This window comes from Trachemys scripta, chromosome 5, assembly GCF_013100865.1.
Source record: "Trachemys scripta elegans isolate TJP31775 chromosome 5, CAS_Tse_1.0, whole genome shotgun sequence".
Lineage (NCBI taxonomy): Eukaryota > Metazoa > Chordata > Testudines > Emydidae > Trachemys > Trachemys scripta.
In genome coordinates this window covers 43,563,415-43,586,883 of record NC_048302.1, presented here as the reverse complement: position 1 = coordinate 43,586,883, position 23,469 = coordinate 43,563,415, and the positions used below count along the sequence as shown (strand labels likewise).

Below are 23,469 nucleotides of genomic sequence, written 5' to 3'. Positions count from 1 at the left end.
TATTCATATGTATTAAAAATTGATATAGCAGGTCTTGCTGTATTTCTTTGTAAATGTCTACCACTTAAAGTTTTTCACCTTTGCCTAGCTCATTAACCCCACTGTTCGTTCCCCTGGTTTCCAGAATAACTAAGTATTGATACTGATTGTAATTATTCCCTTACTGTATACGCCTTCTCCCTTATATGTACACTGTCCATTTCCCCAAATTCTAATGCCTATACTGCTATGCCACTGTCAGGTTGAATGTGTGTCCAGAGTGAAAGGACTGTCACGTACTTCCTTACAACCTATGGGCTGCCACTGTGCAATGTCACTGCTAGATTGTATTATAGCCCAGGTGAAGCACCACATGGGCATAGCAAGTGTGGGTGACATAGGCCAAGTATATGCGATACCTTCGCTTCATTAGCATGTATGTATTTTCCTTGCCCTGCTAAAAAAAAAAAAAAAAACAACCACATTCAACATGCTTTCAAAACTTAGAAAAAAAATCAGTTTTATTCCACTGTACTGTTCTGAAGGAGCAATAAGAATATGGTACTCAAGTTGCTCAGCCTAGACAGTTGAAATTTGTAAAGCTAATGTCAAGTTATTTTCTGCATACAATGTGTCTGAGTGCACTCATGCCAATAGATATTTCTTATCTCCTGACATTTCAGAGTGCAGATTACAAATCACATTTTTAAAAGTATAAAAACTATGGGACCATGTTTCTGTATGTCCTATAACCTATTTCTACTGGCTTTAGGATTTAACTTCTGGTAGCATTCACATAGCCTTTGGCCTGGTCTACACTAGGAGTTTCATCTCGAATTTAGCAGTGTTAAACTGAATTAACCCTGCACCCATCCACACAATGAAGCCCTTTACTTTGATATAAAGGGCTCTTAATATCGATATCTGTACTCCTCCCCGATGAGGGGAGTAGCGCTGAAATCGGTATTGCCATTTCGGATTAGGGTTAGTGTGGCTGCAATTCGATGGTATTGGCCTCTGGGAGCTATCCCACAGTGCACCATTGTGACCTCTCTGGACAGCAATCTGAACTCGGATGCACTGGCCAGATAGACAGGAAAAGCCCCGCGAACTTTTGAATTACATTTCCTGTTTGCCCAGCATGCAGAGCACAGGTGACCATGCAGAGCTCATCAGCACAGGTAACATGCAGTCCGAGAATCGAAAAAAAGAGCAACAGCACGGACCGTACGGGAGGTACTGGATCTGATTGCTATATGGGGAGAGGATTCAGTGCTAGCAGAACTATGTTCCAAAAAACGAAATGCCAAAACATTTGAAAAAAATCTCCAAGGGCATGATGGAGAGAGGCCACAATAGGGACTCACTACAGTGCCACGTGAAAGTTAAGGAGCTCAGACAAGCCTATCAAAAAACAAAGGAGGCAAACGGTCGCTCCGGGTTGGAACCGCAGACATGCCACTTCTACGCTGAGCTGCATGCAATTCTGGGGGGAGAAAGGGGGTGGGGAGGGCCGCCACCACTACCCCACCTCTGACTGTGGATTCCGAGGCGGGGGTAATCTCAGCCATGCCTGAGGATTCTGCAGATGGGGAAGAGGAGGAGAAAGAGGATGACGACGAGCTTGCGGAGAGCACACAGCACTCCGTTCTCCCCAACGGGCAGGATCTTTTTCTCGGCCTGACTGAAGCACCCTCCCAACCACCAGACAATGAGGCCATGGAAGGGACCTCCGGTGAGTGTACCTTTGTAAATATAAAATATGGTTTAAAAGCAAGCGTTTTTTAGTGATTAATTTGCCCTGAGGACTTGGGATGCATTTGTGGCCAGTACAGCTACTGGAAAAGTCTGTTAACGTGTCTGGGGATGGAGAAGAAATCCTCCAGGGACATCTCCATGAAGCTCTCCTGGAGGTACTCCAAAAGCCTTTGCAAAAGGTTTCTGGGCAGTGCAGCCTTATTCCGTCCTCAAGGACACTTGACCACGCCATGCTAGTAGCAAGTAATCTGGTATCATTGCATGACAAAGCCTGGCATCGTATGGTCCTGGTGTTTTCTGGCATTCAAGCAACATCCATTCTTTATGTCGCTGTGTTATCCAGAGAATTGGATTGGGGGGGGGTAGTTTGGTTTCTGCAGGGATCTTCCCTGATACCAGCCACGCGGTTGGGGGGGGGAGGGGAGGGGATAAAGCGATCATCCCAGAGAAATGGATGGGGGGGGTGGAGGGAGTTAGTTTGGTTTCTGCTGCTTCACATTAACAGGAAAACCGCAGCACTTAATGGGCTTTGCTTGGTATGTGGGAAAAGGAGGGTGCTGCTTGTAGGAAAGCTGCAGAAGCCGAAAGACAATGGCTTACCATGGCCGCATGCAAGCCAAATTCCGTTGCTTGAACCTGTGTCTGTGCTCTCTAACACCAAAACCGCAGGCACTCAATGTTAAAAGATGCAAAATGCGACCTTGTACCCAAATCACATGTGCTATGTAATGTGAATAGTGTTGTTCACCGTGAAAGAGTATAAGCATTGTTCTGTAAAATGTATCTTTTTAAATACTTCTCTCCCTTTTTTCCCTCCCTCCCGCAGCTGCAAATTTTTCAAGCCTCCCTCCTCCGTCCCGAAGGCTCTCTCAGATAAGGCGGCGGAGAAAGAGGACACGAGACGAGATGTTCTTGGAAATAATGGAATGCACCTGCAATGAAAGAGCTCATTTGAATGAGTGGAAGGACACGGTATCAAAGTACAGGAAAGACGCCAGTGAACGTGAGGTCATGAGGGACACCCGAGATGAGAGGTGGCAGGCTGCAACGCTGGGGCTGCTGCGTGATCAAATGGACATGCTCCGGCGTCTGGTGGAGCTTCAGGAACAGCAGCAGGAGCACAGAGTGCTGCTACAGCTGCTGTATAACCTCCCTCCCCCCTCACCATGTTCCATAGCCTCCTCACCCAGACGTGTAAGAACGCGGGGGGGGGAGGGGGAGGAGGCTCCGTGCACCCTCCCAATCCACCCCAGTGGACAGCCCAACCAAAAGGCTGTCATTACTTTGAGCTTTTTTAGTGGCCTTTTCCTTCCCTCCTATCCTCCTCCCAAACCCCACCCGGGCTACCTTCTTAGTTCTCTCCCTCTTTTTATAATCAATTAATAAAGAATGCATGATTTTTAAATGATAGTGACTTTATTTCCTTTGAAAGCAAGCTGGGATCGAAGGGGAGGGTGGGTTGCTTACAGAGAACAAGTCAATCAAGGGGGGGCGGGTTCATCAAGGAGAAACAAACAGAATGTTCACACGGTAGCCTGGCCAGTCATGAAACTGGTTTTCAAAGCTTCTTTGATGCGCTCTTCTAATCGCCCTGGCGTCTGGCTGCACATAATCAGCGGCCAGGCGATTTGCCTCAGCCTCCCACCCCGCCACAAAGGTCTCCCCCTTACTCTCACAGAGATTGTGGAACACACAGCAAGCAGCAACAACAATGGGAATACTGGTTTGGCTGAGGTCTGAGCGAGTCAGTAAAGTGCACCAGCGACCTTTTAAACGTCCAAATGCACATTCTACCACCATTCTGCACTTGCTCAGCCTGTAGTTGAACAGGTCCTGACTACTGTCCAGGCTGCCTGTGTATGGCTTCATGAGCCATGGCATTAAGGGGTAGGCTGCGTCCCCAAAGATAACTATAGGCATTTCAACATCCCCAACTGTTATTTTCTGGTCCGGGAAGTAAGTCCCTTGCTGCAGCCATTTAAACAGAGTAGTGTTCCGTGAACCCTTTCCGGCCAGCCCACTTGATGTTGGTGAAACGTCCTTTGTGAGCCACCAGTGCTTGCAGCACCATTGAAAAAGTACCCCTTGCGGTTTACATACTGGCTGCCCTGGTACCAAGATAGGGATATGGGTTCCATCTATTGCCCCACCACAGTTAGGGAATCCCATTGCAGCAAAGCCATCCACTATGACCTGCATGTTTCCCAGAGTCACCTACCTTTGGTAGCAGCAGCTCAGTGATTGCTTTGGCTACTTGCATCACAGCAGCCCCTACAGTAGATTTGCCCACTCCAAATTGATTCCTGACTGATCAGTAGCTGTCTGGCGTTGCAAGCTTCCACAGGGCTATCGCCACTCGCTTCTCAACTGTGAGGGCTGCTCTCATCTTGGTATTCTGGCGCTTCAGGGCAGGGGAAAGCAAGTCAAAGTTCCATGAAAGTGCCCTTACGCATGCAAAAGTTTCGCAGCCACTGGGAATCGTCCCACACCTGCAACACTATGTGGTCCCACCAGTCTGTGCTTGTTTCCTGGGCCCAGAATCGACGTTCCATGGCATGAACCTGCCCCATTAACAGCATGATCTCCAAAGCACCGGGGCCCGCGGTTTGATAGAATTCCATGTCCATGTCCTCATCACTCTCGTCACCGCGCTGCCGTAGCCTACTCCTCGTCACCTGGTTTTGCAGGTTTTGGTTCAGCATAAACTGCACGATAATACGCGAGGTGTTTACAATGTTCATGACTGCTGTCTTGAGCTGAGCAGGCTCCATGCTTGCAGCGGTATGGCGTCTGCACTGTTCACCCAGGAAAAAGATGCGAAACGGTTGTCTGCCGTTGCTTTCCAGGAGGAGAGGAGGATGTACCCAGAACCACCCGTGACAATATTTTTGGCTCCATCAGGCATTGGGATCTCAACCCAGAATTCCAATGGGCGGAGGAGACTGCGGGAACTATGGGATAGCTATCGACACTAGCCCCGGTACATGGACACACACCACCGAATTAATGTGCTTAGTGTGGCTGCATACATTTGACTTTATACAATCTGTTTTCAAAAACCGGTTTCTGTAAAATCGGAATAATCCCGTAGACATACCCTTTGATCATTAAAAGCAAGTGTCCACACAAGGAATGCAACTTCAATACCTATAAAGTAGTTGGAAAGAAGAAGAATTTGCATTTACAGGAATCTGGATATTCCTAATCCTTTTACCCTGCAATAGGTTTTTGTTTAGGTATAATCAACTCCCATCATTAGAAAATGGTACCAGAAGTCTTTCCTTCTCACATACACACAATTCCAATGCTGAGTTTTAGGGACAGGGTCAACTCTTAATTCCCTAAGCAATGCCTAATTAGAAAACACCACAACCGCTGCTGTGCTAGTTTTTAGATCCTTGAGCATCTCCTCAGTTACTTGACAATTCTTACGGTTCTTATAGCCTAAGGCTGTAAGAGCCAGATTATGATTTTCATTACATTGCTTTTACAATGGAATAACTTTAACAGATTAACTCATGATTTGTGTAATAGGAAGAGAGCCTGAGACACAACTTAACTTTGCTTTACATCATCAGCAAAATTGACACTACTTTAGCCCAGGTCTCAGGCCTCTGATACAAGGGCTTATGTCTCAGGCTCTCTTCCTACTATAAATTGTACTGAGGCAAGCGAGATCAGGGATATCACTAGAGTGAAAGGCATGTCTGAGAGCATTTTCCATTAAAATACATAATTGTTGTTCATGGCATGCCTATCTGCTCACTAGATTTTCCTGTGGCATGCCACAAAATGCTGCAATCCTTACTGCTTTCATTCATAAAGAAAGTTCTTGGTGACAAATAAAATTTGAGAGATGATCAAGCACTCAATATTTGGCCCTACTGTGATATGTGAGCTTTGTATATATTTTCCCTGGCATATAATTTCAGATCATTTATTGAGGCCCTGGTCTTCCTGTGGAAAAAATAACGGCACTTCAGATAATGTTATTCCATATATTGATAGGGGCAAAACTATTGCCTAGGGAAAGAGGATAAAGACATTGCACACGGAAAACACAGAAGAACCACCACATACAGGCAAAACACAAGTGGGAAGAGTGATGCTGTCCATGTTGAACTTAGACAAACTCAGGAATAGGGTAATAATTTTGAAAATCCTTACTCCTGAAAATACCTCTTAGTCACATGAGTAGCCCTGTTGACACCAATGGGATTATTTGTGAGAGCGAGGACCATTCTCACAAATAAAGGTTTGTAGGACTGGGTCCCAGGATTACATCAAAAGAAGCTTCTCAACCATGTCTAGAGAAGTGAAAAAATGATAAGGCAGCCCAGTCTAAACTGTGAATCTCATTGTACAAATAGCACTAAATAGCCCCCTGAAATGGTCCTTCTGAGTGGCGTTATTTAGAAATCCCTGGATTCTTGAATACAATGTATTATACTAAATAAAAAGAAAGTGTAATGTAAATTTATGTATCTATTAAAATAGAAACTGCATCCAAATATAGATACCTACAGACAAACTGCCAGTGAAGGTGTAGTATCATTTACTAGTATAGTAAGGCCTAAAGTCTTGATTTTTAAAAATGTGTCTAGGCATTGCAGCACTGAGTGCAGCAATGCCTAACTGATTTATTAATCTAAGTCTCATTTTCTAAAGGGATTTAGGCATGTAGGAGGCAAAATTACATAACTGCCAATGTAAAGAATGATTATGTATCTAAACTTTGTGGCTCAAAGGCAGGACTGAAGAAGCAGAAATCACTGAGACCATTATATTCATTTGCATGATAAACCTTCAGGTTAAAGATGAAAATCCATCCCCAAAAGCTATCAACAGTCCTACCTCAGAATACAAAATGAGAGCAAAAGGAAGAGTCCCAGAGATTAACCTGGTGAAGCACTGGATTTCAAAGAGCAAATCTCCAGGAATTTCCATTAAGGAAAACCATCTGAGTGCATCCTAATAGGCAGGTATGCAGCCATTGACTGGGGCCAAAACTTCAATAAGTATCTGAACTGTTCAGCAAAGAAAACATGTTTATTTGCACAATAGTATTAAATTACTATGATACTCAATTGCTAATAAGATACCAAAAAGCCATAATTCTAAGGGACACATTTTAACATCCAATATGCCTCATGTATAACTCAAACTGTGCAGCCAAACAACACGACAATCTGTCAAAATATACAACGTCTGCTCAGTGCAGGGCCGGCTCCAGGCACCAGCCCACCAAGCTTGTGCTTGGGGTGGCACCTGGAGGAGGGTGGCGTGGTGTGGTGCTCCGGCTGCCAGGGAGAGCGGAGCCCCAGCCGGGGCTCGCCGCCGGGGAGAGCAGAGCCCTGGCCGGGGCTCGCCGCCCCCCTGCACCCTCCCCTGCCGCACTGGGGCGGGGGTGGGGTGGGGTGGCCGGAGGCTTTTTTGCCTGAGGCGGCGAAAAAGCCAGAGCTGGCCCTGGCTCAGTGACAGATTTCAAGGAGGTGATGGCAGAGAAATTCACCAGCACCACCTCCTCTAAACTATGCTTTGTGACCTTGGGGAAAATCATTTGATAATAATTAACCTCTCTGTGAGTCAATTTCCCTACCTCTGAGGAGTACTTAGAGATCCTGGTACAAAAGGCACTAAACGTGAAAATTACTTCATAGCTTAGGCATGTAGTTTCTCCTTCTCTCTCTCTCTCTCTCTCTCTATATATATATATATATATAGTGGTTTGTATTATCATTTGCTAATTATGGATGCCATCCAACTCCTACTGGAGTCCATGGAAACATTCCCACTGAGCTCAGTAGGGTTTTGATCACGAACCATGACATAACATTGTACTTCTATTCACAGCTTGAAGACCTTGGTGTGGTTTCAGTCTCCATATGTAGAAATTTCACAAATAAATCATTGATTATGCTGTATGCAAGGTTAAATCCAGAAGTAGTTATATGTTTTCCTACAATCATTTGTGTGGTGTGAAAAACAGCAAAAAGGCATTGATGTAAAACTCATGCAGCTGATGTAGGGTGTGTAACTGAATTAGTATAGTCCCTCCCCCCCCCAAAAAAATTGGTCACTGCCCACACCAGCTATAAGAGAACACAACAAGTGCGAGTCAGTGTCTGCTCAAAGCAACAGCTACCTGGCACCTTACCTGCTAAGTGCTGAGTTGCATTTTCAGAATAGAGCCTGACCCCACCTCAGCTGACCCCCAAGTCTGTTGTGAGTGTTATCTTGTTCCAGGACAATTGCACTCTATTTGGTAAATCCTTTATAGTGGAGACGGAACAGTGACAAATTGTCTGGAATCTTTTCCGAGTGATATCTGAACATGCTGCAGAGCTGGGGGGGGGGGGGGGGGGAGGGGGAGGAGGAGGAGGGAGAAAGGTTACCATCTCTTACTGGTAACTCTAATGAGATCTCAAAAGGGGGTTGGTGTTACCATTTTATAACACTGTCATAAGTATTATTTGGGCCCTACCAAATTCACAGCCATGAAAAATGTGTCAGACCATGAAATCTGGTCTTCCCTGTAAAATCTGCTCTTTTGTGTACTTTTACCTACACTATAAAGATTTCATGGAGACCAGTGTTTCTCAAACTGGGGGTTCCCAACCCAAAAAGTGGTTGTGGGGGGTGTCACAAGGATATTTTAGGGGGTTTGGTATTGCCACCCTTACTTCTGCACTGCATTCAGAGCTGGGTGGGCTAGAGAGCTGCAGCTGCTGGCGAGGCACACAGCTCTGAAGGCAACAGCACAAAAGTAAGGGTGGCATGGTATGGTATTGCCACCCTTATTTTTGTGCTGCTAGCGGCAGCACTGCCTTCAGAGCTGGGCTTCTGGCCAGCAGCTACCACTCTCTGGCCCACCCAGCTCTGAAGGCAGAGCAGAAGTAAGGGTGGCAATTCTACGATACCCCTCTATTAACTTTGCACTCCATCCCCACCCCTGACCCTCTTTTGGGTCAGGACCTCTACAGTTACTGTAAAATTTGAGATTTATATATCTAATTGATGAAATTTAGGATTTTTTTAAATCCTATGACCGTGAAATTGACCAAAATGGACAGTGAACTTGGTAGGGCCCTAAGTATTACACACCTGTGTGATGTTAGGTGACATTTTTACAGTGTTCCCTATGACCAGCTGCCATGCTGGTTGTTACCCGTAACAACTAAACTATATTTTAATATTCTAGTTTGCAGAGGAATTGGGTGTGGTCTTGACAATGTGGGTCCTTGATGCCATCCAAGAGAAGACAGACTGGTTTGTGCTTTACTTGCCATAAAGAATTAACAAGGAATTTACAACCATCTTGTGTAGGTTATTCCGCTTTATAGCAAATCATGTCAACCAGAATAAGTGGGTTCCTCTCTTTTCAAGACTAGAAAGAAGATGAACTCTCTGCCAGAGCCATATGGTTATTAGGTGGTTTAATAGGTAGGCCAGAAGGAATGCATGTGAAATGAACAGAAAGTGCTATGCAACATGAAGGATATTCTAATCCCTATGATTGCCAAGAACAGTGTGTGTGTGTGTGTATATATATATAAAATTTTAAAAACCCACCAGCCCACTAAATATGGTGCCTATCAAAAATAAGCAACAAGGAACAGACAAGAGCATCCTATAGTGTGATGTACTGCAAGTTAAAGACAGGAAATATAGCTCTGCTTTTGAATGGGAAAAGAAAAGATTTAAAAAGGTTTAAAAACAATTTGCCTTACACTAACAGTTTCTCTGCTTTTCTCATGTATTCAGCTGGAAAGCTGCATGGCATACATGGTAATCTACATCATTGGACAGGAGTTTCTGCTGCAAAGTATCTTTAATATGGAAGCTTCCATATTTCACACCACTCACAGTTAAGCAAGTACCGATAGGGACACTTCACAAAGCGTAGTTTAAGTTTATTTTAGATAGATATGTTCTTGGGCAAAACATTTGTTTAGCTGACTATAGTGATACACTTAAAGGAAAACTACTGATTAAAGACATGAGAGTTTGCAACTGTACATGGTGCAATATTTTATGCAAATTGTCACTTAGGAGTGTAATTTTTTGTAACATTAGGTCAGTAAGAGCCCTAGGGTAGATGCAGTTATAGTTTCATAACAGTGTCTTGCAGCTGTATGATTTGTTTTAGCAGAGCACTTTTATACTAGCATAACCACATCTACACTTGAGCTTTGCTGCTTTTACTATGCCAGCATACTTCATTGTGCAGTGAGAGTCTCAAATTACTACAAGTTATCAATGTTTGAGTTTTAACCTCTATAAAATTGATGTAAATGCCTACATAGAGCACAAGGAAGTGATAGAAGCAGGGGCGGAGCCAGGAATAGAACCCCTGACTTGAATCTAACCAGTATGCCCAGTGCTTAATTTGTAATCAAAGAGGTGCTGGGGCTCAAGCACATTTTTTTTTTTTAAAATTATACACACAGCACCCAGAGGTGCCAGGGCTATGAATGGCCAAGCCTAGAGGGGCCAGGGTTAAGCCCCAGCACAAATTAAGCATGGAGTATACCCCACTACTATGGTTATAGTAAACTATTAAAATTGTAGAATTATCACTTAAATGGTCAGGGGTTTCTGGTTCTGTTGCAAGCTTCTCCAGTGCCCCATTAACTTGCAACTGGAGTCAGGTCAGCAGCAGACAAGGTAGCGTGCAGGTGAGTGAATGAATCAATTGTACTTTGGTTTCAGGGAGCAGGTGGCTGTGATTTTGAGGTTCTTGATGTAATTGTTTAATTACAAGAACTAAACTAGGGCAATTCTGAAGCATTTGGCAGGAATATTTTTTAATGTTTATTTAACATCTGATATGTTTGCTGCAAACATAAGTTACCTTTCAAGTGATCATTAATCCACCAAACAGACCTGTTCCTAAACCTGCACTTTGCAACAGTTCCATTCCCAGTTGCTATTACCACTTGCTTCCTCTACATACCACCCTATTCCTATTTTTCCTCTACATAAGTAGGTTGGGAGTTCTCTAAGAGACATATTGAAATACTTCAATATTTGTCTAGGGCATGAAATGCAATTTGCTTTTAAGACTCTTCTTCTCTGAGGTTAGAATGTTAGTTAATTTACAACTTGAGACAAGGTGGATGAAGGAATATCTTTTACTGGACTAACTTCTTTTGGTGGATGAGACAAGCTTAAGCTTCACATAGCTCTTCTTCAGGTCTGGAAAAGATAGCCAGACAAGATAAATACAAGGTCAAACTCATATGATCCATATTCCTTAAAGTGAGCAAATTCAGTAATTATGTTTAGGAGTGGAATCTACATCTACCTCTACTGCAAGTGTATTTGCTTACATAGATGGCTATGCTGCAAGTCCTGCTTAATTTGGCTCTCATTTCAACCTATACTAAATTTTCTAATGCTGAGTGTTACTAATTGAAAATGCAACAAAATGCAGGTACATCAAATTACGTTTTGTGAAAACCACTACATTTTGCAAGTGTATAACAGTGTCTTTGAAAATATTAATTCTACATTAGCTGATTTGATCCTGGTTGGCATTACTAAGTCAATGTAAACATTTTACTATTCCTTACTATTAAGGCTATGATTTAATCATGGGTATTTTTAGTAAAAGTCATGGACAACACACACTCAGGGCCTGTGACCTGTCCATGTATTTTTACTAAAAATACATGTTTAAATCTTGTGGGCGGGCCAGCCAGGGACTGCTGTCTTGGGGGCTGGCTGGCCAGGGACCACTGTTGTTGTAGCTGTGTTTCTTATTCCATATTAAAAAAAAATTAACTGCTATTTCATTCTATGACAGTGTGTGAATGGAGTCTTTAAAAACAGTTAAATCACCATAAAAAAGTATTAGGATGCTTTTCAAACAAGTTCCTACTTGTTGAAAGTAATTAACACCACTTGTGGAAAATATGGCTAGAATCACTTGGACTGTTACACTAAAAGTGATATTAGAAAAAAGTCAGATAGGGTTCTCTTGGAATGGAAGGCCAATATACTCAAAAGTACTGCATATCTGATTGGAAGTATTAAATAAAACTGAAATGTGACATTATAGCAGATGCAGTATTGCAGATGGATGTAGAGTATTGCATAGCCACAGTAAGACATTCTCTTAGAACAGTTTTAAAATTCCTTCTACCCTAATATGGAGAGATTTGTGAAGTTAAAGGAACCTGATTCACCAATGAATTGCTTTAGTTTTATTGTGGTGCAACAGTGAGTTATACTGGTGTAAGAAAGTGATGCAGTGGTAAGTCAGTCCCATAACCAGAGTATACAGATGGGATGTGCATATCACACAACAGTAGTGCTTAATGTCCTACCATATGGTGGTGTGATCCAAACTTAGAATTCCCATGCTGCTAATAGTGTAACATGACAATTGTAACAGCAAGTGGGGCAAGGTCTTCTCAAAGGGTCATCAAGCTTGGGGCTACAATAAACCATGTAAAAAGAGAAGCCTACTCCCATAATCATTTAACTGCCCAGACCCAAACAAAAAGTAGTACCTCCACACTTTGCAACTTTAACTGGGTGTCCCCCAAACCTCACTCCCCACACTGAGTGAGGGGATTTTACTAGACACTTTGATGGTCTGTCCACACTTATCTTACATTTCTGATTATGAAAATCTTTGGGGGGGGGGGGGGGCGTTCCTTCCCCCCCCCCCCCCCCCCCCCACAGTACCAGCATTTAACTGTACTGTTTCTGCTAATTGTTGCATCACCAGTTTCTCCTCATTTTACAAACATAATTTATCACTTTCTAGTTCTTATCTTGTGTACCAGATTAGAAATCACCTTTTCAATCATACATATTGGACAGCTGTACTTAGAGCTCATGATGATCAGCTTCCATCTCCTCCTTAGCAGCTGTTTCTCTTCCTGTGACCTGCTGTTAAGAAATTAAGTTCTGTGGCCAATTCCATAGCCTTAAAGATCAATGAAAGGAGGCCAATACATGCTGTATCTACAAGTCCAACTTAAGATCTGTAAATTGGTCCATTATTGTTTTATCCTGGAAGTCTTCATTGGTATACAGTGCCAGCAAGACAAGTCTCCATAGGTCCTTTGTCAGTTCTCTTTCCCAGCTCTTAGAGACAGCCATCAATCTGATTACTAAAGTACCTATCAAGGTCCAGATCTGGACAATTCAATCTTTTTCCTGGGTACAAGTTGTGTAGCACTGTCAAAACTGGGCCATTCAAGCTACCTGCTTAACAAATCTTTCTGTTCATCTTCCCAAGCATTTGTTTGAGCTTGGATGTCAAACTGAGTGAAATAAGTCTCCCAGGAGTTCCTCCTCCCCCCAGAAAAATGGGGTGTGTGTTATTTTAGCTGGGGCAAACAACCATCCATTTTGGGCCTCTGTGGGTTACAAACTGGGTAGGAAACTAAGTTCTCTGGCTGGCTCAATTCTATGCCCATCCAGGTGGCTGACTTCCACTATCACTTGGGACCCTTTTACTTCCTAGGTTATTTTTCAGTTTAAGTCCTTGCTGCAGCTCATCTGTTAGCAAGTTTCAAGTTGACAAAGAATTTTCCAGTCTTCACTACTTCGTGGAAAATTTCTGGTCACTAGTCACCTCAGTGATCTGTTTTACCATTCCAGATTGGAAGCATTGCAGCTGGGCTTCCTAGTCTGCCTGGACACTTTGTAGTTGCTCCTTCAACAAAAGACTTCCTCTGCCTGCAGGTCATCCCAACCCTTTCTGGAAGCTTGAAAATGCTACTTCATTGCCTTTTGTGAAGTCTCCAGCAGATTTTAATTCCTCCAAGCCATTTTTGATTTCTGCAGGCACCTCCATTATTTGTTCTGTCTTCGTTGAAGATACTCTCTCCTTGTAAACTGGGACCACTCACACCAATATTAATCTTAGACTCAAATGGTTAGAAACAACCCTCAAGATCTTAATATTGGCTATTAGGAGAAAATGGATGCAATCAATTACTATTTTGATGTAATCTCATTTATTTACAAAGAATGTACACAAAGTCCTGCTTTTCTGACCACAATAGGAATCAAACAGGAAAGTTTCTTTGCTCAAGATGCTAATCCTCTTTTTGCAGCCACTCTACCCAAAAAAGCACTCTGCTTTCTCAGTCATACTACAAGTACTTCTCTGGTCATCCTAGCTTTCTTCTGCCTTCTGTCATGTTTCTGGCTGTGTCTGCTCACACTGCTGTATCAAGACAATATGCCCAGCCCTCTGCATTGACATTCAGCCCCTACTGAAACCCCTTTACCCATATAGGTCACACGCAAGACCAGTCAGAAGCAAAGCTGTGTTTGGGGGGGGGGGGGAGGAGAAGAGTTCAGTTGTTTCAGCCATCTTATTCCAAAAGGAGCTTGACATCTTTTTACATTTATCCCAAATGAAAGGTAGCTACAACATCCATTATCTTCAAAAAGGTATATTATGCTGGGTATTGAGAGAAACTAGAGCCCAGATTCTCAAAGGTGTTTAGGCATCTGCCTCCCAGAATGCCCCCGTGTGGCACAGCAAGGCCCTGGAGGCACATTCCCCTCTTTAGGGGGTTCAAAAATAAGCCACTTACACCCAGAGCCTTTAAACAATATTCCCCTTCTCCTAGCTTATTAGTGTAATCAGCTTCTCCACAAGAGAGTCCCCCTTTATACTCAGGGGTCTTCATAGACCCCTTCTTGGGGCTGGATGAGAATTTCATGTCAGGCTGCTTCTTTGATACAGGAGGCCCACAGCCCTTGTTAGCCTGGGCTGAACAAATGAGCACAGCCCATCTGTGTCCGCAAGTTAGATTCCTCCTGCCCCCAACCTGTCCCCTTTCTCCATCAGTGAAAAGAGCTCAGCAGACAGTAACCTTCCCCTGTTGGTGTCCCCCTTTGAAGGGGGAGGCAAAAATATACATTGCCCTCTTTCTCAGACTAGATTCTAGTTGGGAGAGGGGGAGCATCACTCTGACCTCTCTTCAAGGCTTTTTCGTGGGCCCTTGAAGAAATAGCAGATTTTCCCCAGGCACAAACTGTTCCCCTGAGACCACTTCATCTCCCCCCACATCCACTTCTGTGTCATTTGGTACCTCAAAGATGCAGAAATCTTTGAGGGCTATATTACAGAATAGGGGCTGGCTGACTCCATAGGCTCTACAAGCCTGAAGGGGACAGACCACTTCATTATACTCCCACTGAAATCAATGGGAGTTAGGCAGCCAATACCTCTGATGATCCAGGCCAGAATCAGGTGGTGCTAAGAGGGAAGGAATAATTTATTACCCTTTGCAGGGATTGTATGGCTAAGATGGAGGTGGAGGGGAAGAAGGAGAACATGGTGGGTCTTTTTTTTTAAACTTTGAAGCATGGAACAAAAACAAATTCCATCCACCATATTTGCATGTGTGACCCCCATTTCTTTTTCTTATTTCATGGTGTTCAGCCAAAAACCACTTATTGCTGTAATTACAGTTGCTCTCAGACAAGGTGGCAGTATAGAGGAGTGGCTAAACTCTGGCTTGTGAGCCATATGCAGCTCTTTTACAGTTAAAATGAAGCTCCCAGAGGGCCCCCCCATACACTCCCCCATTCTCCAGATATAAAACTGGGCAGAGGGAGCTTGCGATTTCTGCCTTGCAGACGCTGGTGGGACTAGGGGCTTCTGCCCTGCAAGGGGTGGGCATCGGGGCAGAAGCCCTGCACCCTGGCAGGCACTGCCCCACAGGGCAGATTGTGCATGTCTTGTGGCTCTCAAACTTCTGAAGATTATATGCAGTTCGGAGGGTCAGTAATTTTGGCCACAGCTGGTATAGTGCTATCAGTGATTGCAAAGAAGTAGTTGCTATTTCAGCACACTAGAGGGAGGGCAGGAAGTTATTAGCCATATTCAGTAGGTGTTTTGAAGCTAGTGTGAAAAATAGAGATGGATAAAGGTCTCTTGGGGGCTGGGGCCCTAGGCCAGAGCAAGTGGAGGGCCCCCAGAACCATGGACCTGCCCCGATTCCACCTACAGCCCCCCCCCTTTCCATCCCCTGCTCCCTCCTTTACATGCACAACCCTGAGAGTTGACTAGCTCTGAGACTCTGCAGTGGCCCCCTCAAGAGCTCTTCCAGCCCTGAGACTGTTATGGGGATATTTTTCTGGGGTCCCCTGGGTCCATGCAGTATCTGCCACTGATAGAAGGCTCCATTAAGGGCAAACATTCCTGAATTTTACACCCCTCTCACTTAGAAGCTCATGGCCAATTACTAGTGAGTTCTGTCAAGGGTACAGAATTGACAGCCATTCTGAGCACCAGTCACATCCAGCCCAGCTGGGTAGGATAGAGCTGCACTAGGAAATCCAAACTAAATCTATGGGTTGGATCTCAATATAGTATCCTGTAATTTTACAGGAACCAGTGAGATTGAGACTTGTGAATACTACCATAAAGGAGGAATGAAGACTGCAGGCCAGAGGTGTTCAGGCCATGTACTACATCATTGAAACAGAGTGTGAGTGTAACACCTACAGAAATTTGATTTTTCTCTCTTATTTTAAGTGGCTTATGTGCTCAATAGCATGGATGGTGAAACTACTGATTATTGGTATAACTAAAAGTTTTATTTAGTTGTCAATACCCAGGGTGAGCCTACATGAAAGATCTCATTGTCAGAAATCCCAGTCCCAATCACTGTATTTATTTTGTAAGGTATTATATGTACATTTAGGCCCTGTGTTATATTCTTCCTTTTAAAAGGAAATGAAGTGAACCTCTATGAATAACACAGCTACCCCCTGATACTTGACTCTATTTAGCTATGTTAGTCTAGGTAGAGTGCATTGTAACTGCTGTGCTGTAATGTTTCCTTGTAGTGTTATTCATAAAAAGAAATTTAACATTATTAATTGTGTGCATGCATAACTGTCTGATGGCAAAGACTAGTACTGGATTCCTAAAAAGTGACTATTTCCACTTTCAGTATCCAGAAATTTCCTATAGAAAATCCAACTATAGTCTCTTGCAAAGATAGGAACTCATGGTCTGTGCAAATACTTTAAGTCAGAGGGGAACTCTGTAGCACAGAATTGTTGAGTAATTAGACTTAGCTTCCTGTTACATAGATTATACATTCATCAGTGCTTGAGTTTTGTTACAAAGTTACAGGCTGATCCCACTTCCACTTAATTAAATCTTCAGAGGGTTGCCACAAACAGCATACTCATACATGAGAATTGAAGATGAACATGTGTTATGGTTAAGACACTCATTTGCTGGTGGAACCCCCCAAGCAAGTCTGGTATCTTCTCTTTAAAAAGATTAGAGAATTATTGTATATGCAGCCATTGAGTAAATCAAAGTCTTATAGGAAGGTGATGGAAGTGACATAACTAGAGTGTTATAATATATGTAGCATACTATAATTTAGAACAGAGAAAGCTGTCTCAGAAGGAAATACATACCTATCAGGAGAGATTTTGAATATCTAAAGTCACAAGTAGGAGAGATACTACTTGTAACAAGCTAGCCTTAACTGCAGTACCCTCCTGTGGCAGTTCTCAGCATGCCAGGCACACTTGCCTCAGTTTCCCTTCCTTCAGAGTTTCCCAATAAACTCACACAAGCTTTGTCTCAATAATATCCTTCCTTGGGGCCAGTTTATCATCAAGGTAGTACAAGTCAGTCCATAACTAAGAGTCCTAAATAGTACATATCATACAGTGCATATAATCCTTAAAATCCCATTCCATGATGGGCCACTTGCTAACATCTTCCACCACACCTCAGCTGCTCTTTAATCCCTCTGCTAGGACAGCCACCCAACTGAAGTACAATTCCACATTAAAGTGTGATCCCCACAGCCTCTATAGAAGGAGATTATTTTAACCAGGGGAGCATCCCTTAGACCCCCTAGCTCTCCCACTCTTCTTCAGTAGTAAAGATATCAGTAGGTAAGCCCCTCTGCTATTCTCCTGCCTTTAGCCCTGACTCATCAACTGAAAACAAGTAGGCAACTAGCTCTACTGCTACAGCTGCTTTCAAACAGCCATTTCCCATCTATGGTCTCTAGCTTGGCAAAAGTTAGCCAACAAGCCTTTTTTGCTGCTGTCATCCTTATCATTCCTCCAGGAAACACCTACTTCCCCCAGGAGCCAAAGCCATCTCCACTCCCCTGGTCTCTGTTACCTTTCAACTGCCTTTCTTAACTAACCAATAAGCCCTAATTCACAAACTTTCTTACTCACCTAGTGCTTCCTCAAGCAACTCTGACTGAATAGCTTGAGCACTCTCTGACCCTTTATAGCCCCAGGTACAACTCCACCCCCTTAATTGGGCCAACTGAGAGCACCTGTTCTGATACAGGGGCACTGGACCTACTTCAATTACAAGAGCTAGCCACCCTATGACAGTGGTTTTCTCCTGCCCCCTACAAATTATTCATGTCAGGGATGGCAGGGCCTTTCACAGATTAAAGACATTGTCATGGACGTTTATGTCCACTCATCCCTAGCAATGGGAAAATAGTAACAAAAAACATGTTTTGTTGTGAATGTAACAGTAAATCTGCAAAGCTTAATGAATGCCTACAAAATGAAGTAATCATCAAAGTAAAAAAGATGTTGTATTATTCTATTATGTATGTAATTTAGATGCTCATTAAGAGCTTCCTGTAAAACTACTATGAAAGCATTCTCACTTTGTTTACCATTCTCCTCAATCCTGTAAAAATAGATGCAGATTCATTTATGAATTTATAAAGACACTGAAGTTCTTTCCACAGGAAAAGGCTCTCATCAGATGCAAAGGTATAACTCCATTGATTCATGAAAGGAGCATCAGAACCTCCATCTCAACAGGCATGATCCAAAACTCACTAACTTCAGTAAGACAAGTTGGTGAGGTATCTTTTATTGGACCAAATTCTGTTGATGAGAGAGACAAGCTTTCAAGCTTACACAGAGCTCTTCTTCAGGCCTGGGAAATGTACTCAGAGTCTCATAATACAAGGTTAAACAGGGATAGTTTAGCATAAGTAATTAACACATATTTCAAGGGACCATTCAAAGTGCAGTGGCCAGAAGGAAAAAAAATCTGGGGGGAAGGAAGGTTGAATTACAGATTGTTTTAATAAACCATAAATACAGTGTCTCTATTCAGTCCATAATTTTTAGTGTCTTGCAAAGCTATGAATTTAAGCTGACAGGCTTGTCTTTTGAAGGCATTGTGCAGCAGGTTGCCTTTGAGAATGAGGACTGAGAGGTCAGATATACTGTGAATGCTTTGTGAAAAGTGTTCATCCGGCGGTGATATGGTGTTTTTGTCATTTATCATTTTTCTGCGTGAGTTCATGTGAGGGTAGTGATTGCCTGGTTTAATCCACATAGTTGTTATTGGGGCATTTAGTGCACTGGACAATGTATCCCACATGTGATAGGCATGTGTCCGATCCATGGATCTTGAAAGGTGTCTTATGGGCAGTGTTAATCATCAGAACAGTGGAAGTAGATATGTCTACAGCTTGCAAAGTCCTCACCTAGTGCTGCCATATAAAACTCCCCCAGCCCTGCGCGGCCCTGCTCCCCTTAGCAGGTGCTAATCTGGAGCATTAGCCCAGCCCCTGGAGTGGTAAAGGTGAGATTCACCAAGCCACCCCAGGGCTAGGGAGCCGATATCCACGGCAGAAAATCTACCCTACATCTTTATTATAATGGAGGATGTGGATGAATGACTGCAATACATCCTTAAATAGGGGGCTCAGTGTAGTAGGTGCGCGGCGCCACCTTAAGAGTCCGGGGGAGGAGGCAAATTCTGTGCGAGGATGCGAGTTTATTACCCGCCTGCGGCTCGCGCATTAATTCGACGTTTCGCGCGCTCTCCTGTGATTGCCCTATGGCTCGCGCAGTGGCTCAGAGTCCCGCACGCGCCGCAGCGAGCTGTACGAATTTAGCTCGGGCACAGATCAATGTTAGTCTCTCTCTCGCGTGCGCGCCTCCTTGGCCGGCTGCGTGTCTCGTGCGCGTTCTCGCGCCTTGGGTAGAATTCTCAAGCCACGGCGGTTAAGGAACTGGGCGTGTCTGAGTCTTATTCGTGAGTTTGGCGCGAGCTTGTGAGGGTGACGTGTCCTGACGGTGACCAATCGGAGCGAGCAGAGGAGGTGGCAGAATGTGCCTCGCCCCCTCGCTCTTCCCTCATGCCCGTATTGGGCGGAGCCGGCGCTGGCCTGGTAGTGATGGCGGACGATGGAGATGGGAAACTAAGAACTGAGGGTAGCAGCGGTGGTGTCCTGGAGGGCGGGGGCGCAGAGGAGCCGCCCCCGGCGGCGGCGGGAGGCTGGGCTGCGGGTGGCGAGATGCTGCTGAACGTGGGGCTGCTGGCGCTGGTGCTGCTGGCGGCCTATCGGCTCTACCTGCGCTGGGGGAAGCGGAGCGGCCCGGGGGGCGCGGCCCAGCAGAGCCAGGCCGCCTCCCTGCCCCGAATGAAGCGGCGGGACTTCACGCTGGAGCAGCTGCACGAGTACGACGGGGCCCGCACCCCTCGCATTCTACTGGCCGTCAACGGCAAAGTCTTCGACGTGACCAAAGGCAGCAAGTTCTACGGGCCTGGTGAGGAGCCAGCGGGGGCTGCGGGCGCGGCTTCGCCTCCCCCCACAGCTGCTCTTCGGCTGGGGTGAAATCGTGACCCCAAGCGCAGCACGATCCCCCTCAGGTGGGGGAGCCCCGGCTCTGCCCAAACTCCCCTTCCTGGCGGGGAGCAGGCGCTCCGTGTGCTCCCCCTCGGCTGCCTCTGGCTGGCAGGTTGCTCGCTGTGAGGCTGGTGTGGGGATGGGTGGGCTGGCAGGGCGTGCGCGTATCCATGCGGCTGGGGGGGAGGCGCTGTTCCAAAGTGCAAGCTACCGCTCATGCTGCTTATCTCAACCAGCCGCCCGTCCGTGGGCTGCGTGCTTTAAAATAGCCGAGTGCTGTTTTGGGACGCCCACATGTGAAAGGTCCTTGCAGACCCTGCTCTCTCTCTCCCTTCCTGGCCTTGCAGCTACAGTCCTGGCTGTTAACACTCCTGCTCACTGAGCTCTGACTGAAATGTAAAGGGACGTCTGTGAAATAGTTGAAATTCTGAGTGGAACTGGAGCTAACCGTCTCTGTTTGTGTTTAATTGAGTGTAGGGGTATAGTACTTCGTTTCTCAATCTGTCCTAATGGAAGGTGGGTCGAAGTGAAAGTTGATGGTGTCTTATTGATTTCATTCTAGCTTTAACAGCTGGAAAACACATGGAAGATTTGCTTATTTCATGGTGCAAATGACCTCTTCTCTTCTTAACGCTACAAATCTTAACCTCAGGATAATTGGCGTGTAAGAGACTTCAGGTATCAGCACTACTTATGTAGCCTTTAAAAGCTTAAACTTAATCTCTTGGGGGCAGAGATTGCTTGTAAGATTTACTTCTCAGGAGCAAAAACCCTACGAAATTAAATGTAGAGGTGTAGTAGTGTTCGTCCCAGGATATTAGAGAGACAAGGTGGGTGAGGTAATATCTTTTATTGGAACAACTTTTGTTGGTGAGAGAGACATGCTTTTGAGCACACAGCTCTTCTTCAGGTCTGGGAATGATACTCTGAGCCTGACAGCTAAATGCAAGGTGGAACAGGTTGTTTAGCATAAGTTAGCACATATTCTAGGGACCATTCAGGGTATACTGACTGGCCTGTTAACACCTCTGTGTGACAAAAAGAGGGGGTTAGTGAGTTAGACTGTTGTAATAAGCCATAAATCCAATGTCTCTAGTCAGTCCATGATTTTCATGTCTAGCAGAGATAGGAATTTAAGCTCCCAGGCTTATCTTCTGAAAGTGTTCTGTGGATTTCTTTTGAGGATGAAGACTGACCGCTTTGTGAAAAGTGTTCACCCACAGGTGATGGGGTGTTTTTCATCTTTTATTATTTTCTTGTGGGAGTTCACTTTATAGTGATTGTTTTGTTTTCACCCACATTGTGGTTTTGGGGGCATTTAGTATACTGGATGATGTATACCACATGTTGTGATAGGCATATGTAGGATCCATGGATCTTGAAGGGTGTGTTTGGGGGTGGAGTGGGTTAGATCATTGTAGCAGTGAAGATATGTCTGCAGGTTTTGCATCTGTTGTTCTGGAAGGGTCTGATGTTGCTTTGATTTGGTGTGTCCTGGTCTGTCCGGAGCTTGGCTCTGATGCTGAGCTTGGAAAGGTTGGGGAGTGGTTTGAAGGCCAGAAGAGGGGGTTCAGGAACAATTTCTTTCAGGATGGGGGCCCCATTGAGTATGAGTTGAAGTAGATGATACACCTTCGGGTTTCAGTATGGGGTAGTAGGTGACAACGAGGGGCCACTCTACCTTGAATGCTTGTTTCTCTCTCCAACAGAAGTTGCTCCAACAAAATATATTACTTCACCCACCTTGTATCTCTAAGGGCTAGTCTACACAGGCAACGCTAAAGCGCTGCTGCGGTTGTATAGTCATGGCAGAGCGCTGGGAGAGAAAACCACCACCATGAGAGGTGTAGCTACCAGCACTGGGAGTGCAGCACTTTACAGCGCTGGCACTTTACAGCGCTGAAACTTGCTGCGCTCGGGGGGTGTTTTTTCAGACCCCAAGCAAGAAAGTTGCAGGGCTGTAAAGTGCCAGTGTAGACAAGCCCTAAGAAGTTAGTGTTGAATTTCTATATTTACGTTGAAGCTTGTTTATTATAAACACATCCTGTGCTTTCATACTTTTTTTTTTTTTTTTTTTTGCCAGTGAGGTGGGTAACTTTAACATTGTACACAAGGCAGTTCAAACTATGCTGAAGGAATGTATAGTTGTAATCAATCAAGAAAATCATCTGTAAACAATGGTATGTTGGAAAACCTGGGCCAACTCCGCACCTTGAGAATTTTTTTTTAAAGTAGGTATGACACTTCTTTTCTCTGTATGAAGAGATGGGAGAGATGCCCATTTTCTTCAAAAGGGACAATGTCAAGTTAAACAAACAAACTTGTCAGCTCTTTTACTACTAATCTGATAAACAAATTTTATAAATCTAATGTTCCTTTTCAGCATTCCTGATGTCTACTCTTTAGTTTCATTATTTGGTCTCAAATTCGACAATCCAACTTCACTTTCTGGTTCTTATCCGCTAGTAGTAATATAAAGTCTGTGCTGCAAATACTGCTGTATAGTGTATACATCCAAACCTCTTTAATATACTTCTTCAAGTATATTAAAACATTTTTACTACTGCGTATTGTAAAATCCTCACAAATTCTGGACCTGTACTACTTGATCATATCCTCTGTCTAATGGGCAGTAAACAAAATGAAGAAATCTTAGCACATTATGTCATAGATATATGAATGTTCTTTCTTCTGTTTTTGTCACAGCTTAATAGTTTTATTTTTATGTATTACTTTTTGGGTTTTTTTAAACTGACAGCATGGGCATTTAAATATAGTGCATATGTGCGTAGAACAGAGGTGGGCAAACTACAGCCTGCGGGACCGTCCTGCCGGGCCCTTGAGCTCCTGGCAGGGGAGGCTAGTCCCCGGCCCCTCCCCCACAGCACGCTGCGAGCGCTCTGGCCTGCCGCTCCTGCCAGGCAGTGCGGGCGGCGTGGCTGGCTCCAGCCAGGTGGCGTGGCTGCAAGCTCCTGCTGCTCTGAGCAGTGTGGTAAGGGGGCAGGAGGTCCCAGGGGACAGTCAGGGGACAGGGGTGGTTGGATGGGGTGGAGGTTGTGTGTGTGTGTGTGTGTGGGGGGGGGGGGGGGGG

The 23,469-nt window shown here is 44.5% G+C and overlaps 1 protein-coding gene across 1 annotated transcript in view; it reads left to right on the top strand.

Moving 5' to 3' along the window:
• Positions 1 to 19,731: 19,731 nt before the first annotated feature.
• The window catches only part of PGRMC2 (progesterone receptor membrane component 2), a 24,295-nt gene continuing 20,557 nt past the window's right edge, over positions 19,732 to 23,469 (top strand). The window contains exon 1 of the mRNA XM_034772005.1: positions 19,732 to 20,298. Within this exon, the coding sequence (XP_034627896.1) occupies positions 19,887 to 20,298 (412 nt within the window). The 5' untranslated portion in view covers positions 19,732 to 19,886. The remainder of the gene's footprint in view (positions 20,299 to 23,469) is intronic.